The 11,978-nt window shown below is 46.3% G+C and overlaps 1 protein-coding gene across 1 annotated transcript; it reads left to right on the top strand.

Annotated features, from left to right (window-relative positions):
- The first annotated feature begins 1,017 nt into the window (after window positions 1–1,017).
- On the top strand, window positions 1,018–11,023 carry LOC102461257 (uncharacterized). Its single transcript, XM_089772525.1, has 6 exons — window positions 1,018–1,252; window positions 1,519–1,845; window positions 5,467–5,778; window positions 8,687–8,809; window positions 9,531–9,577; window positions 10,252–11,023. Exons 1-6 carry the CDS (start codon window positions 1,018–1,020, stop codon window positions 10,345–10,347), a joined length of 1,140 nt encoding a protein of 379 aa, XP_089628651.1. The 3' UTR covers window positions 10,348–11,023.
- Window positions 11,024–11,978: the final 955 nt, after the last annotated feature.

Raw genomic sequence — 11,978 nt, 5'->3', positions numbered from 1 at the left:
GGTGGGCGACCAGCTGCCGCCTTCGGTTCCTTAAAGCCCTGTGCAGGGTAAAGCGGCGTCACTGGGACCCCGGCGCAGTGAATGGGGCTTCGTGCCGCTGTCAGGGTTCTAACGGGCCTTACACGGGCCGTGCTGGGGAGACCCTGGGTGTGACTAGCGCTGTGGCTTGTATGGCCCGGTCTGTACGAGCACTGGCATCACGCAGCCCCCGCACAGCCAGCCTGGGGCCTGACCCTCGTGTGCACGAAGCCCCTTTCCACCCTCGCAATGCCAGGGGACTGGGAGCGGGGAGCAGTGTCATTTATGCCCTTCTGCACCCCCCCATTACACTGGAGCCAGGAGGGTGCTGGGGGATGTGAGAAATGCCCCGGGGCAGCGTTGCAGCCAGTCCAGCCGCCCTTCGTCAGCCGAACTCCTGCTTTCGCTGCCTGCCGCCCCCCAGGACGTAGACCAGGTGGGTCCTCAGCAAGGGGAGAATGCCAGGGGGCGAGGGAGGGGTAGAGAGATGGTCCCCACAGGCGAGAGCTGGGACTGACAAGGTGATGCTAGACCCAAGATGATGCTCTTAACTTCCCTTGACTTCGCCAGCAGTGGGTCACTAGCCCGCCTAGTCATGTTTGAAAATCTCTCAAGGCGCCCTCTGACACTTGCTCCGACATCACTCTTGCAAATGGGACTTGGGCACTTTTGAAAATTGAATAGTTTGTTGTCGGGGGTCTCAAAGACGTCAGGGCTTTGCTTCAGAACACACTGTGAGTCCTCCAAGGCAAGTCTGCCAGTCATTGTTACGGATCAGCCTGGCACCCCCAAGAAATGGGGGACTAATGATGTTAGGCTGGGGAGAGAGCTAGATGGGAACTGTCAAAAGAACTAAGTCACTTCAGAGTATTTTCCTTTGGGAGTCAGCGGGACCTGCCAGGCGAATTTGTTCACACAGCTCATCCGTGGGCGACACGCTACCATGCTCTGGATGTTTAAAATCACCCTAAAGCATCACCGTAGCCCCTGGGCACAGGAATGCAGAGTAATTCTACCAGAAAAGCTGCACCCTCTGTAGTTTCTTTAACCCACCCACCTAGTGTCTATCACTACAGCACAGCCTCCTCAGAGGTGTTCCTCACTGGATACAAGACGCTGCTTCACCCCAGCACTGCACTGAGCATCTGCCTTTGCGCTAGGGGGTCAGGATTTTATTTTCCCTTCTTTTTTTACAGCATGATCCTTGCCGAGTGCCTGGTTTTCTCTTGCTTAGGTAAAATGTCTGCATTAAGCTTTGGAACTGGGAGAACATCCCCTTCAAAGAGGACCCCCAGGTTGCATATCTAGGATGTGTTTGGAAACTTCTGCTGCATTTTAATTGCAATTCCATTTAGCTGTCCAAAGTGATCGCGAGTTTTTCTAGCATTGAGGCTGCAGAGTATTCATGTTACCAGACGTAGTGGATTCTGTTGCTGAGCTACCCAGCTCATCTCTTGGAGACCTGAGGAAACTAACCATAATGTTATTTCATTTCTCCAGTGCTAGGAGTGCAGTTATTTCTCTACCAACCTCAGCGGGTTCAGTTTGCTGAAGTTAATGATACCTCAAAGATCCGCTGTTTATCCAAATTAAAAATGGAAGCAGGAGACGTGTTTTGGTATCTGAGAAGAGGAGGAGAGACACCCATCCGAATTAAGTACTGTTTGGATAATCTCGATGCAAGTAAATTTGCTTGCAAACATGAGACACACAGCTCCACACTGGAAATTAGCAACATCCAACAGAATGAGTCTGGTGTTTACTACTGTGCATATATCCACAGCAGCTACCTGATTTTCGGGAATGGATCCACTCTGATTGTTGGAGGTAAGGAACTATAGTTGATTTAAGGAGATTCATAACAGACTGACACAGAATATTTCAGTGTTGCCATTGAAATGGGACAAGCTAACAGAGGTACCAAGGCACATTTAGAAGCAAAGCCTACTTTACGCCAAAAAGATCAGGGGAACATTAAGTGCTGTGGGCAGAGAAGGAATATAATGGGCTCAGGTTTCCTAACTAAAAAGAAATCTTTGCAGGTTCTCTGTGACCGTTCAAGGCACCCAGGTTAGGACTGTATCTAACCCTGCATGAAACGATGATTTTGCTTTAATGAAATGCTATGAGTACAAGTCTTTATAAAATTGCACACCCTTTTCCTTTTAGCTTGTGCAGATATGGGTATTCTCTGTCATGTTATTGGTGGGGTGGTGACTTTGTATCTACTTCTTCCATGGATTTGTTTCTTTAATTGATGTCTCAATAAAGGATAGTATCTGGTTGTAGCTGTGTTGGTCCCAAGATGTGAGAGGGATGAGGTGGGTGAGGTAATATCTTTCAGCACACCAACTTTGGTCGGTGAGCCCGATAAGTTTTCACCCTTACCCAGAGCTCTTCCTCAGACCTGAGAAATGACACTCTGAGGAAGCTACCAGCTCTGAAGAAGAGCTCTGTGAAAGCTCCAAACCTTGTCTGTCTTGCCACCAGAAATTGGACCAATAAATTTTTTTAGTTCAACCACTTTTACACAGCAACATTATTTCGGAGTAACTATGCGAGTGTCCTATGATTTGGTGGTGACGGGGGACTTCAACTATCCAGATATATGTTGGGAAAATAACACTGCAGGGCACATACTATCCAATAAGTTCTTGGTCTGCATTGGAGACAACTTTTTATTTCCGAAGGTTGAAAAAGCTACCGGGGGAAAGCTGTTCTAGGTTTGATCCTAACAAATAGGGAGGAACTGGTTGAGAATTTGAAAGTGGAAGGCAGCTTGGGTGAAAGTGATCATGAAATTATAGAGTTCACAATTCTAAGGAAGGGTAGAAAGGAGAACAGCAAAATAGAGACAATGGATTTTGGGAAGGCAGATTTTGGTAAGCTCAGAGAGCTGATAGGTAAGGTCCCATGGGAATCAAGACTGAGGGGAAAAACAACTGAGGAGAGTTGGCAGTTTTTCAAAGGGACATTGTTAAGGGCCCAAAAGCAAGTTATTCTGATGTGTCGGAAAGGTAGAAAATATGGCAAAAGACCATCTTGGCTTAACCACGAGATCTTGAATGATCTAAAAATAAAAAAGGAGTCCTATAAAAAATGGAAAGTAGGACAAATTACAAAGGATGAATATAGGCAAACAGCACAAGAATGCAGGGGCAAGATTAGAAAGGCAAAGGCACAGAATGAGCTCAAACTAGCTATGGGAATAAAGGGAAACAAGAAGATGTTTTATAAATACATTAGAAGCAAGAGGAAGACCAAGGAGAGGATAGACCCACTGGTCAGTGAGGAGGGAGAAACAGTAACAGGAAACTTGGAAATAGCAGAGATGCTCAATGACTTCTTTGTTTCGATCTTCACCGAGAAGTCTGTAGGAATCCCTAACATAGTGAATGCTAGTGGGCAGGGGGTAGTTTTAGAAAGTAAAATTAAAAAAGAACAAGTTAAAAATCACCTAGAAACGTTAGATGTCTGTAAGTCATCAGGGCCTGATGAAATGCATCCTAGAATACTCAAGGAGCTGATAGAGGAGGTATCTGAGCCTCTAACTATCATCTTTGGAAAATCATGAGAGACAGGAGAGATTCCAGAGGACTGGAAAAGGGCAAATATAGTGCTTATCTATAAAAAGGGAAATAAGAACAACCCAGGAAACTACAGACCTGTTAGTTTAACTTCTGTGCCAGGGAAGATAATGGAGCAAGTAATTAAGGAAATCATCTGTAAACACTTGGAAAGTGGCAAGGTGATAGGGAACAGCCAGCATGGATTTGTAAAGAACAAATCATGTCAAACCAATCTGATAGCTTTCTTTAATAGGATAAAGAGTCTTGTGGATAAGGGAGAAGCAGTGGCTGTGGCATACCTAGACTTTAGTAAAACATTCGATAAGGCCTCTTATCAATAAACTAGGTAAATACAACTTAGATGGGGCTACTATAAGGTGGGTGCATAACTGGCGGGATAACCGTACTCAGGGAGTAGTTATTAATGGTTCACAATCCTGCTGGAAAGGTATAACAAGTGGGGTTCCGCAGGAGTCTGTTCTGGGACCGGCTCTGTTCAATATCTTCATCAACGATTTAGATATTGGCATAGAAAGTACGCTTATTAAGTTTGAAGATGATACCAAGCTGGGAGGGGTTGCAACTAATCTGGAGGATAGGGTCATAATTCAAAATGACCTGGGCAAATTGGAGAAATGGTCTGAGGTAAATAGGATGAAGTTTAATAAAGACAAATGCAAAGTGCTCCACTTAGGAAGGAACAATCAGTTTCATACATACAGAATGGGAAGCGACAGTCTGGGAAGGAGTACGGCAGAAAGGGATCTAGGGGTTATAGTGGACCACAAGTTGAATATGAGTCAGCAGTGCGATGCTGTTACAAAGAAAGCAAACATGATTCTGGGATGCATTAGCAGGCGTGTTGTGAGCAAGACACGAGAAGTCATTCTTCCGCTCTACTCTGCATTGGTTAGGCCTCAGTTGGAGTATTGTGTCCAGTTCTGGGCACCACATTTCAAGAAAGATGTGGAGAAATTGGAGAAGAGCAGCGAGAAGAGCAATGAGAATGATTAAAGGTCTAGAGAACATGACCTATGAGGGAAGGCTGAAGGAATTGGGTTTGTTTAGTTTAGAAAAGAGAAGATTGAGGGGGAACACGATAGCAGTTTTCAGGTATCTAAAAGGGTGTCAAAGAGGAGGGAGAAAACTTGTTCTTCTTGGCCTCTGAGGATAGAACAAGAAGCAATGGGCTTAAACTGCAGCAAGGGAGGTTTAAGTTGGACGTTAGAAAAAAGTTCCTAACTGTCAGGGTAGTCAAACACTGGAATAAATTGCCCAGGGAGGTTGTGGAATCCCCATCTCTGGAGATATTTAAGATTAGATTAGATAAATGCCTATCAGGGATGGTCTAGACAGTATTTGGTCCTGCCATGAGGGCAGGGGACTGGACTCGATGACCTCTCGAGATCCCTTCCAGTCCTAGTATTCTATGATTCTATGCAAGGATCCACACAGTAATTCTGTTACTTTGAAATAATTTTGAAATAACAGATGGCTTCTTCCGACTTCTGTAAACCTCATTCTGTGAAGAATAATGCCTATTCCGAAATAGCTATTTCGCAGTGAAGTGTGTGTAGATGCTCCACTGCTGCTCTTTCGAAATAGCGCCTCGCCAGCGCCATTCTAAGTTATTCCTCAGGGGACTCTAAATCGAGATATCACGTCTACATTAAGGAAGCCTGTCTCAGACTGATTTGAGGCTTCCTTGCAGTATAGACCTGCTATTTCAAAATAAGATATTTTCAAATAACTATTCCGGAATAGCTTCTTCCCAAATAACTGTGCAGTGTAGACATACCCAAAGTGAAAGAGTCACATCTGTAATCAGGCTGCAGCTCATCTGATTATCATACTGAATTTGCCACCATCCCTTGCTCAGACAGTTACACCGACAGCAGCGGGGTGTTGCTTCTGGTCCCGTTTCCACACGGCAGCCAAAGCACCGGGACAGCGCATCTGGCCTGTGTGGTCCATGGAGTGTCCGGCCCAGTCCATGTTTCCTGGAACATTCCTGGGGAGTGGCAGGAACAGGGGCTGACGCGCTGGTTGAAGGCGAAGGATGGATCTTTCACGTTCGTAAATCACATCAGCGTCCCCTGGGACACCTGGGCCAGCGGGAAGATTTTCACCTGTGACGTCAAATTCAACTCTTCTAGCAGGAGTGTGAATGCGAGTGCCAGATACCTTGCGGGTGAGTGATCTTGTATTGGAGACTACAGCAGACACAGATGTGAAAAAATGTGACGTGGCCCCAGTTGGAGCAGCTCTGTCATAACTTTCCAGCCCAGAAAGCTGAACTCTTCTGTGTCTTAGCTAGAATTTCCCAAGAGAATTTGGGGAAGGTAACTTGAGACATTCCAAGGAGCACAAGCCGATGTAGCTCCGATCTCTAGGGCATCTCTTGCCCAGAGGGTACATGCAGAGCACATGGAATAACAATTAATATAATTTAACATTATTAAATATAATAACATTTAACATTCCTATGGTGGGAAGAACACCTCAGCAGTCCAGCACCATGGCATTTAATTTCAAAAAGGGGAATTACACAAAAATGAGGAGGTTAGTTAAACAGAAATTAAAAGGCACAATGACTAGAGCCAAATCCCTGCAAGCTGCATGGGAACTTTTAAAAGACACTATAATAGAGGCCCAACTTAAATGTATACCCCAAATTGAAAAACAAGAGACCTAAAAAAGAGTCACCGTGGCTTAACCACCATGTAAAAGAAGCAGTGAGGGACAAAAAGGTATCTTTAAGAAGTGGAAGTCCAATCCTAGTGAGATAAATAGAAAGAAACATAAACACTGTCAAATCAAGTGTAAAAATGTAATAAGAAAAGCAAAAAAAGATTTTGAGGAACAGCTAGCCAAAAACTCAAAAAGAAATAACAAAGTGTTTTTAAGTACATTAGAAGCAGGAAGCCTGCTAAAAAACCTGTGGGTCCCCTAGATGATCGAGATATAAAAGGAGCAATCAAGGACAATAAAGCATTGTGGAGAAACTAAATGATTTCTTTGCTTCAGTCTTCAACGCTGAGGACATTGGGGAGATTCCCAAGTCTGCACCGTCCTTTGTGGGTGATGAATCTGAGGATCTGTCCCGCATTGAAGTGTCATTAGAGGAGGTTTTGGAACAAATAGAAAAACTTAATGTTAACAAATCTCTGGGACTGGATGGCATTCATCCAAGGGTTCTGAAAGAACTCAAATGGGAAATTGCTGAACTATTATCTGTGGTTTGTAACCTATCCTTTAAATCAGATTCCGTACTAAAGACTGGAAGGTAGCCAACATGACACCAATATTTAAAAAGGGCTCTAGAGGCGATCATAGACCGGTAAGCCTAACTTCAGTACCAGGTATATTAGTCGAAACAATAGTAAAGAATAAAATTGTGAGGCATGTAGAAGAACATAATTTGTTGGACAAAAGTCAACATGGTTTCTGTAAAGGGAAATCCTGTCTTACTAATCTATTAGAGTTCTTTGAAGGGGTTAACAAACATGCAGACAAGGGGGATCCAGTAGATATAGTATACTTAGATTTTCAGAAAGCCTTTGACAAGGTCCCTCACCAAAGGCTCTTGTGTAAATTACATGGCCATGGGATAAGAGAGAAGGTTCTTTCTTGGATTGAGAACTGGTTAAAAGACAGGAAACAAAGGGTAGGAATAAATGGTAAATTTTCAGAACAGAGGGGGCTAACTAGTGGTGTCCCCCAAGGGTCAGTCCTGGGACCAATCCTTTTCAACTTATTCATAAATGATCTGGAGAAAGGGGTAAGCAATGAGGTGGTAAAGTTTGCAGATGATACAAAACTGTTTAGGATAGTCAAGACAGAAGCAGACTGTGAGGGACTCCCAAGAAGATCTCACCAAACTGAGTGATTGGGCAACAAAATGGCAAATGAAATTTAATGTGGATAAGTGTAAAGTAATACACACTGGGAAAAATAACCCCAACTATAGGTACAGTATGATGGGGGCTAATTTGGCTACAACAAATCACGAAAGAGATCTTGGAGTTATCGTGGACAGTTCTCTGAAAATTCCACACAGTGTGTAGCGGCGGTCAAAAAGGCAAATAGGATGCTAGGAATTATTAAGAAAGGGATAGAAAATAAGACACAGAATATCTTACTGCCCCTATATAAAACTATGGTACGCCCACATCTTGAATACTGTGTACAGATGTGGTTTCCTCACCTCAAAAAAGATATTTTGGCCTTGGAAAGGGTTCAGAAAAGGGCAACTAAAATGATTAGGGGTTTGGAACGGGTCCCATATGAGGAGAGGTTAAAGCTACTGGGACTTTTCAGTTTAGAAAAGAGGAGACTGAGGGGGGATATGGTAGAGGTATATAAAATCATGTGTGATGTGGAGAGGGCGGGTAAAGAAAAGTTATTTATTAGTTCCCATAATAGAAGAACTAGAGGACACCAAATGAAATTAATGGGTTCTTCACACAGCGTGTAGTCAACCTGTGGAACTCCTTGCCAGAGGAGGCTGTGAAGGCTAGGACTATAACAGAGTTTAAAGAGAAGCTAGATAATTTCATGGAGGTTAGGTCCATAAAAGGCTATTAGCCAGGGCATAGAATTGGTGTCCCTGGCCTCTGTTTGTCTGAGGCTGGAGAAGGATGGCAGGAGACAAATCGCTTGATCATTGTCTTCGGTCCATCCCCTCCGGGGCATGTGGTGTTGGCCGCTGTCGGCAGACAGGCTACTGGGCTAGATGGACCTTTGGTCTGACCCAGTACGGCCGTTCTTATGTTCTTATCAGAAGTTCGGGGCTGTTAAGAGGCAGTTGAGAACACCTGCTCGCCCATGAGGGAGAAGTGACGGAGAGGCGATGAGGTGGAAAGCGGCCGACAGGGAGGATTTGTAGGTGGCAGAAGGAGCAGAGAAAATCCAGGTTACGTGAAAAATCACGGGCCTAAGCAACAGAGCACAAGAGAAGGTGAACGGTGCTGCAGGCTTCAGTAGCCTCATTCCTCCAAGATTAGCGTCCATAGGGCCATTGGGATGGGGAGGGAAGGGCTGGAAGCGGTGGCATCACAAACCTCTTGGCTCAACTCTGTCACTTGTCTGTTTTGTAGCTTCCCCCACAGACATGTCCAGGCAGTGCTCAAATTATCTTGTGCCCCTGGTGGCTCTGGCTGGGCTGCTGCTGTCGTCGGTGTTTCTGAGCCTCATCTGGACTCTCTGCCCTTGCACGCTCGGTAAGAAACAGCACAGCCCCTCCCCTGGAGAGAGAAATCTTGCCCCCGGCTTGCTACTAGGGGCTTCTGCTGTCCTGTCCAAGCTGCAAATGTCACCCCTGCCGGGACTGGTCCCAGAGCATTTGTTTCTTGAAAGTTGAATTTCCTGTGTCAGGAGAACAGCTTTGTCCTCAGTGACAAGGGGAAGCAAAATGCAGGACAATGTAGCAGGACAAGGGGAGTGATCAGAAAGGATTCACGCCCTGCCAATGGCCTGGGCACCTTCTCTATAGCTCACAAAGGGCACCAGGAAGGGTGGTGCACAGGGCGCCCACAGGGAAGTGCAGCTGGGGGAGCAGGTTTAAAACTAATAAAAGAAAGTTCTTCTTCACACAGCATGTAGTCAACTTGTGGAACTCCTTGCCAGAGGAGGCTGTGAAGGCTAGGACTATAACAGAGTTTAAAGAGAAGCTAGATAATTTCATGGAGGTTATGTCCATAAAAGGCTATTAGCCAGGGGATAGAATTGGTGTCCCTGGCCTCTGTTTGTCAGAGGCTGGAGAGGGATGGCAGGAGACAAATCACTTGATCATTGTCTTCGGTCCACCCTCTCTGGGACACCTGGTGCTGGCCACTGTCGGTAGACAGGCTACTGGGCTAGATGGACCTTTGGTCTGACCCAGTACGGCCGTTCTTGTGTAATGGGGAAAGAGGAACTTTGACTTGTGGTTTTTTGTTCCAGGATTCCAGCCCCGGATCTCAGCATCTCCAGCTTCCCGGGAGCCCCAGGTACGGCTCCTCCCAAACTGCCTCTGGCCAAATCAGTGTGTCTGTCTGGGGCTGTTCTCATCCACCAGCTTCTTATATTTGGTCCTTGAGCTGAGTGTTCTGGAAGGAGAAGGCGCATGTGAGATCTAGCTGCAGGAGAGGAGCAGGGAGTTTCATTGCTGCCTGTGGTACTCGCTAGCCATGGTCGCTTAGTGCTCTGTGACTATTTTCCCCATCTAAAAAGTGGATCATAACACAGTGCAAGGGCACTGGGAAATGTCATGTTTTATTGGCTCTGACTGCACCTTTTATGTGGCTTTTGTTTGCAGCAGAAAACATTTTTGGCACTTACAAGATGAGGAGCTGAAAGAAATTGTATTTGTGAAGCATATTAAGGTTTTCCCATGAACGCTGCTATAGGCCTGACCCAAAGCTCGCTGATCTCAGGAGACAGTCCATTGATACGGGGTTTGGGTCTGGCAAAATCCTGTTAGCAGCTGAGTTCTTAAAGTCTGAATCCGGGGGGGGGGGGGTCCATTCTCACAGCACGCCCAGTGCGTAGGACAAGTAGGGGGATCCGAGGTGAGAGGAGTTTTCCATCAGGCTACACTCACTTGCATACTCAGTCCTGTCTCAGCCCATATCCCCTCTATTTACAAAGCGAGGGGCTAATTTTACTGACTCTCGCCAAACAGGCTGGAATCGTCTACGCTCATCTGGATTTCGATTCGCGGAATCGCAGCAGGCGCACGCTGCCACGATCGGCCAGAGGGAAACATGCAAAATCCTGAGCTGTCTGGTGCAAGAGAATCCGCACATGGGAACTGACAGCTGGGTCTCTGCTGACCGGACGTGGCAGCTGGAAGAAGGCTCCATCTGTCACCGTCGCCTTTCTCTTTCGTTTTCTCCACTTCTCTGGTTAGGAAAAAAAGGGCCCAGCCTCACCAGGTGGGAAATCTCCATTGGGGATGTAAAGGCTTCCTGATGTAGGTGACTTTTCACATCACGTGTGTGTTAGACTGGAAGTTCTTTGGGGCAGGGACTGTCTCTTTGTGTTTGTGCAGTGCCTGGTGCCACAGGGCCTGGTCCATAACTGGGGCTGTTGGGTGCTATGGCGACACAATCATTGTCATCATCACCCCCCCATTTGCAGGGGGATCCAGACACAGATGAACGGCTGCAGCAGCCCTGCTCACAGAGTGAGGCTAGAAGGCAGGAGCCTGCAGAGAGGACGTGCAGCCCCTGTGTCTGCCACAGCTCCCCAGCAGATGTGGGCTCCCTTTGCAGTAACACCCCATGGACATGCCGGGGGAGTCTGCAGGGGGAGGACGAATGGGGAGCAGCTAGGAGGGAAGAGAATCTCTCCCCATCTCTTTCCATGGCTGGAGCTCTCCTAGTGCCCAGGCCTGCTTGTTTACCCCACAACGTGTTGTTTTTCAAGCTGTCACCATGTCCCTAATTAAAGAGATGGCGGCCCTGCTAGAGATGTTTTCGTTGCTTTTTTTAAAAAAATCTGTGCAATCCATCAAGTTCAGTTTATTTTGTAATAAGCAAGGTAACCTCGGAAATCCTTGGGGCCAGAGGCTGCTCTGGTTTACGGCGTGTAAATCTGGATGCACTCCGGGGCAGTCAGTGGAATTACTCCAGATTTACATCGGCCTCTCTGAAAGCCGGATCCAGCCCTTTCTGACCCAGGGAGTATCTGTGTTTCTTTGGAAGGTCGATACAGCAGGTGTGCGCCACACCACTTGTGACACACATGCCTTCACACATGGGAAGGGCTGTTTCAAAGAAGCCCGGGATCTATGGGTTGAAAGACAGAGCAAGTATGTATTATTTTTATCTGCAGAGGGGAGATTCAGGTGAGACCGTCTCACTCTAAGGGTAGGTAACCTCTGCAACAGGTTTCCAAGGGAGGTTGTGCAATCACCATCACTGGAGGTTTTCAAGAACAGGTTGGACAAACACATGCCAGGAAACGTCTAGGTTTACTTGGTCATGGACGTGTTGACTGTTCAAGGTTCCGTCAAGCCTGACATGTCTCTGATTCTGTGGATACGAGTAAAAATGAATGAATAAGGCCTGAATCTGGTCCCACGTCACCCTGAGAACTGAACCCAACAGAGCTGCCAAGGGAACCATTTTCAGCTGAAACTTAAAACTCAGGTCTGGAATGAATGATGATTTATTTGAACTCCCTGGTGATCAAATGGTGCATTCTGCAAGATGCACGGTCAACCTGTGGAACTCCTTGCCAGAGGATGTGGTGAAGACCAGGACTTTAATAGGGTTCAAAAAAGAACTAGATATATTCATGGAGGTTAGGTTCATCAGTGGCTATGATGGGCAGGAATGGTGTCCCTAGTCTCTGTTTGGAAATGGTTGACAGGGAGGGATCATGTGAGGATTACCTGTTGAGTTC

This window comes from Pelodiscus sinensis, chromosome 22 (genome assembly GCF_052426305.1).
Source record: "Pelodiscus sinensis isolate ZL-2025 chromosome 22, ASM5242630v1, whole genome shotgun sequence".
Taxonomy (NCBI): Eukaryota; Metazoa; Chordata; order Testudines; family Trionychidae; genus Pelodiscus; species Pelodiscus sinensis.
The sequence above is the reverse complement of the archived record's forward strand: the minus strand, read 5'-3'. Positions and strand labels throughout refer to the sequence as shown.

Coding starts and splice junctions, on each gene's coding strand:
- LOC102461257 (XM_089772525.1), top strand. CDS start 1,018: ATGCAGAGTAATTCTACCAGAAAAGCTGCACCCTCTGTAGTTTCTTTA. Junction 8,810..9,530: donor TCTCTGCCCTTGCACGCTCG/GTAAGAAACAGC, acceptor TTTTTGTTCCAG/GATTCCAGCCCCGGATCTCA. Junction 9,578..10,251: donor CAGCTTCCCGGGAGCCCCAG/GTACGGCTCCTC, acceptor CTCGCCAAACAG/GCTGGAATCGTCTACGCTCA.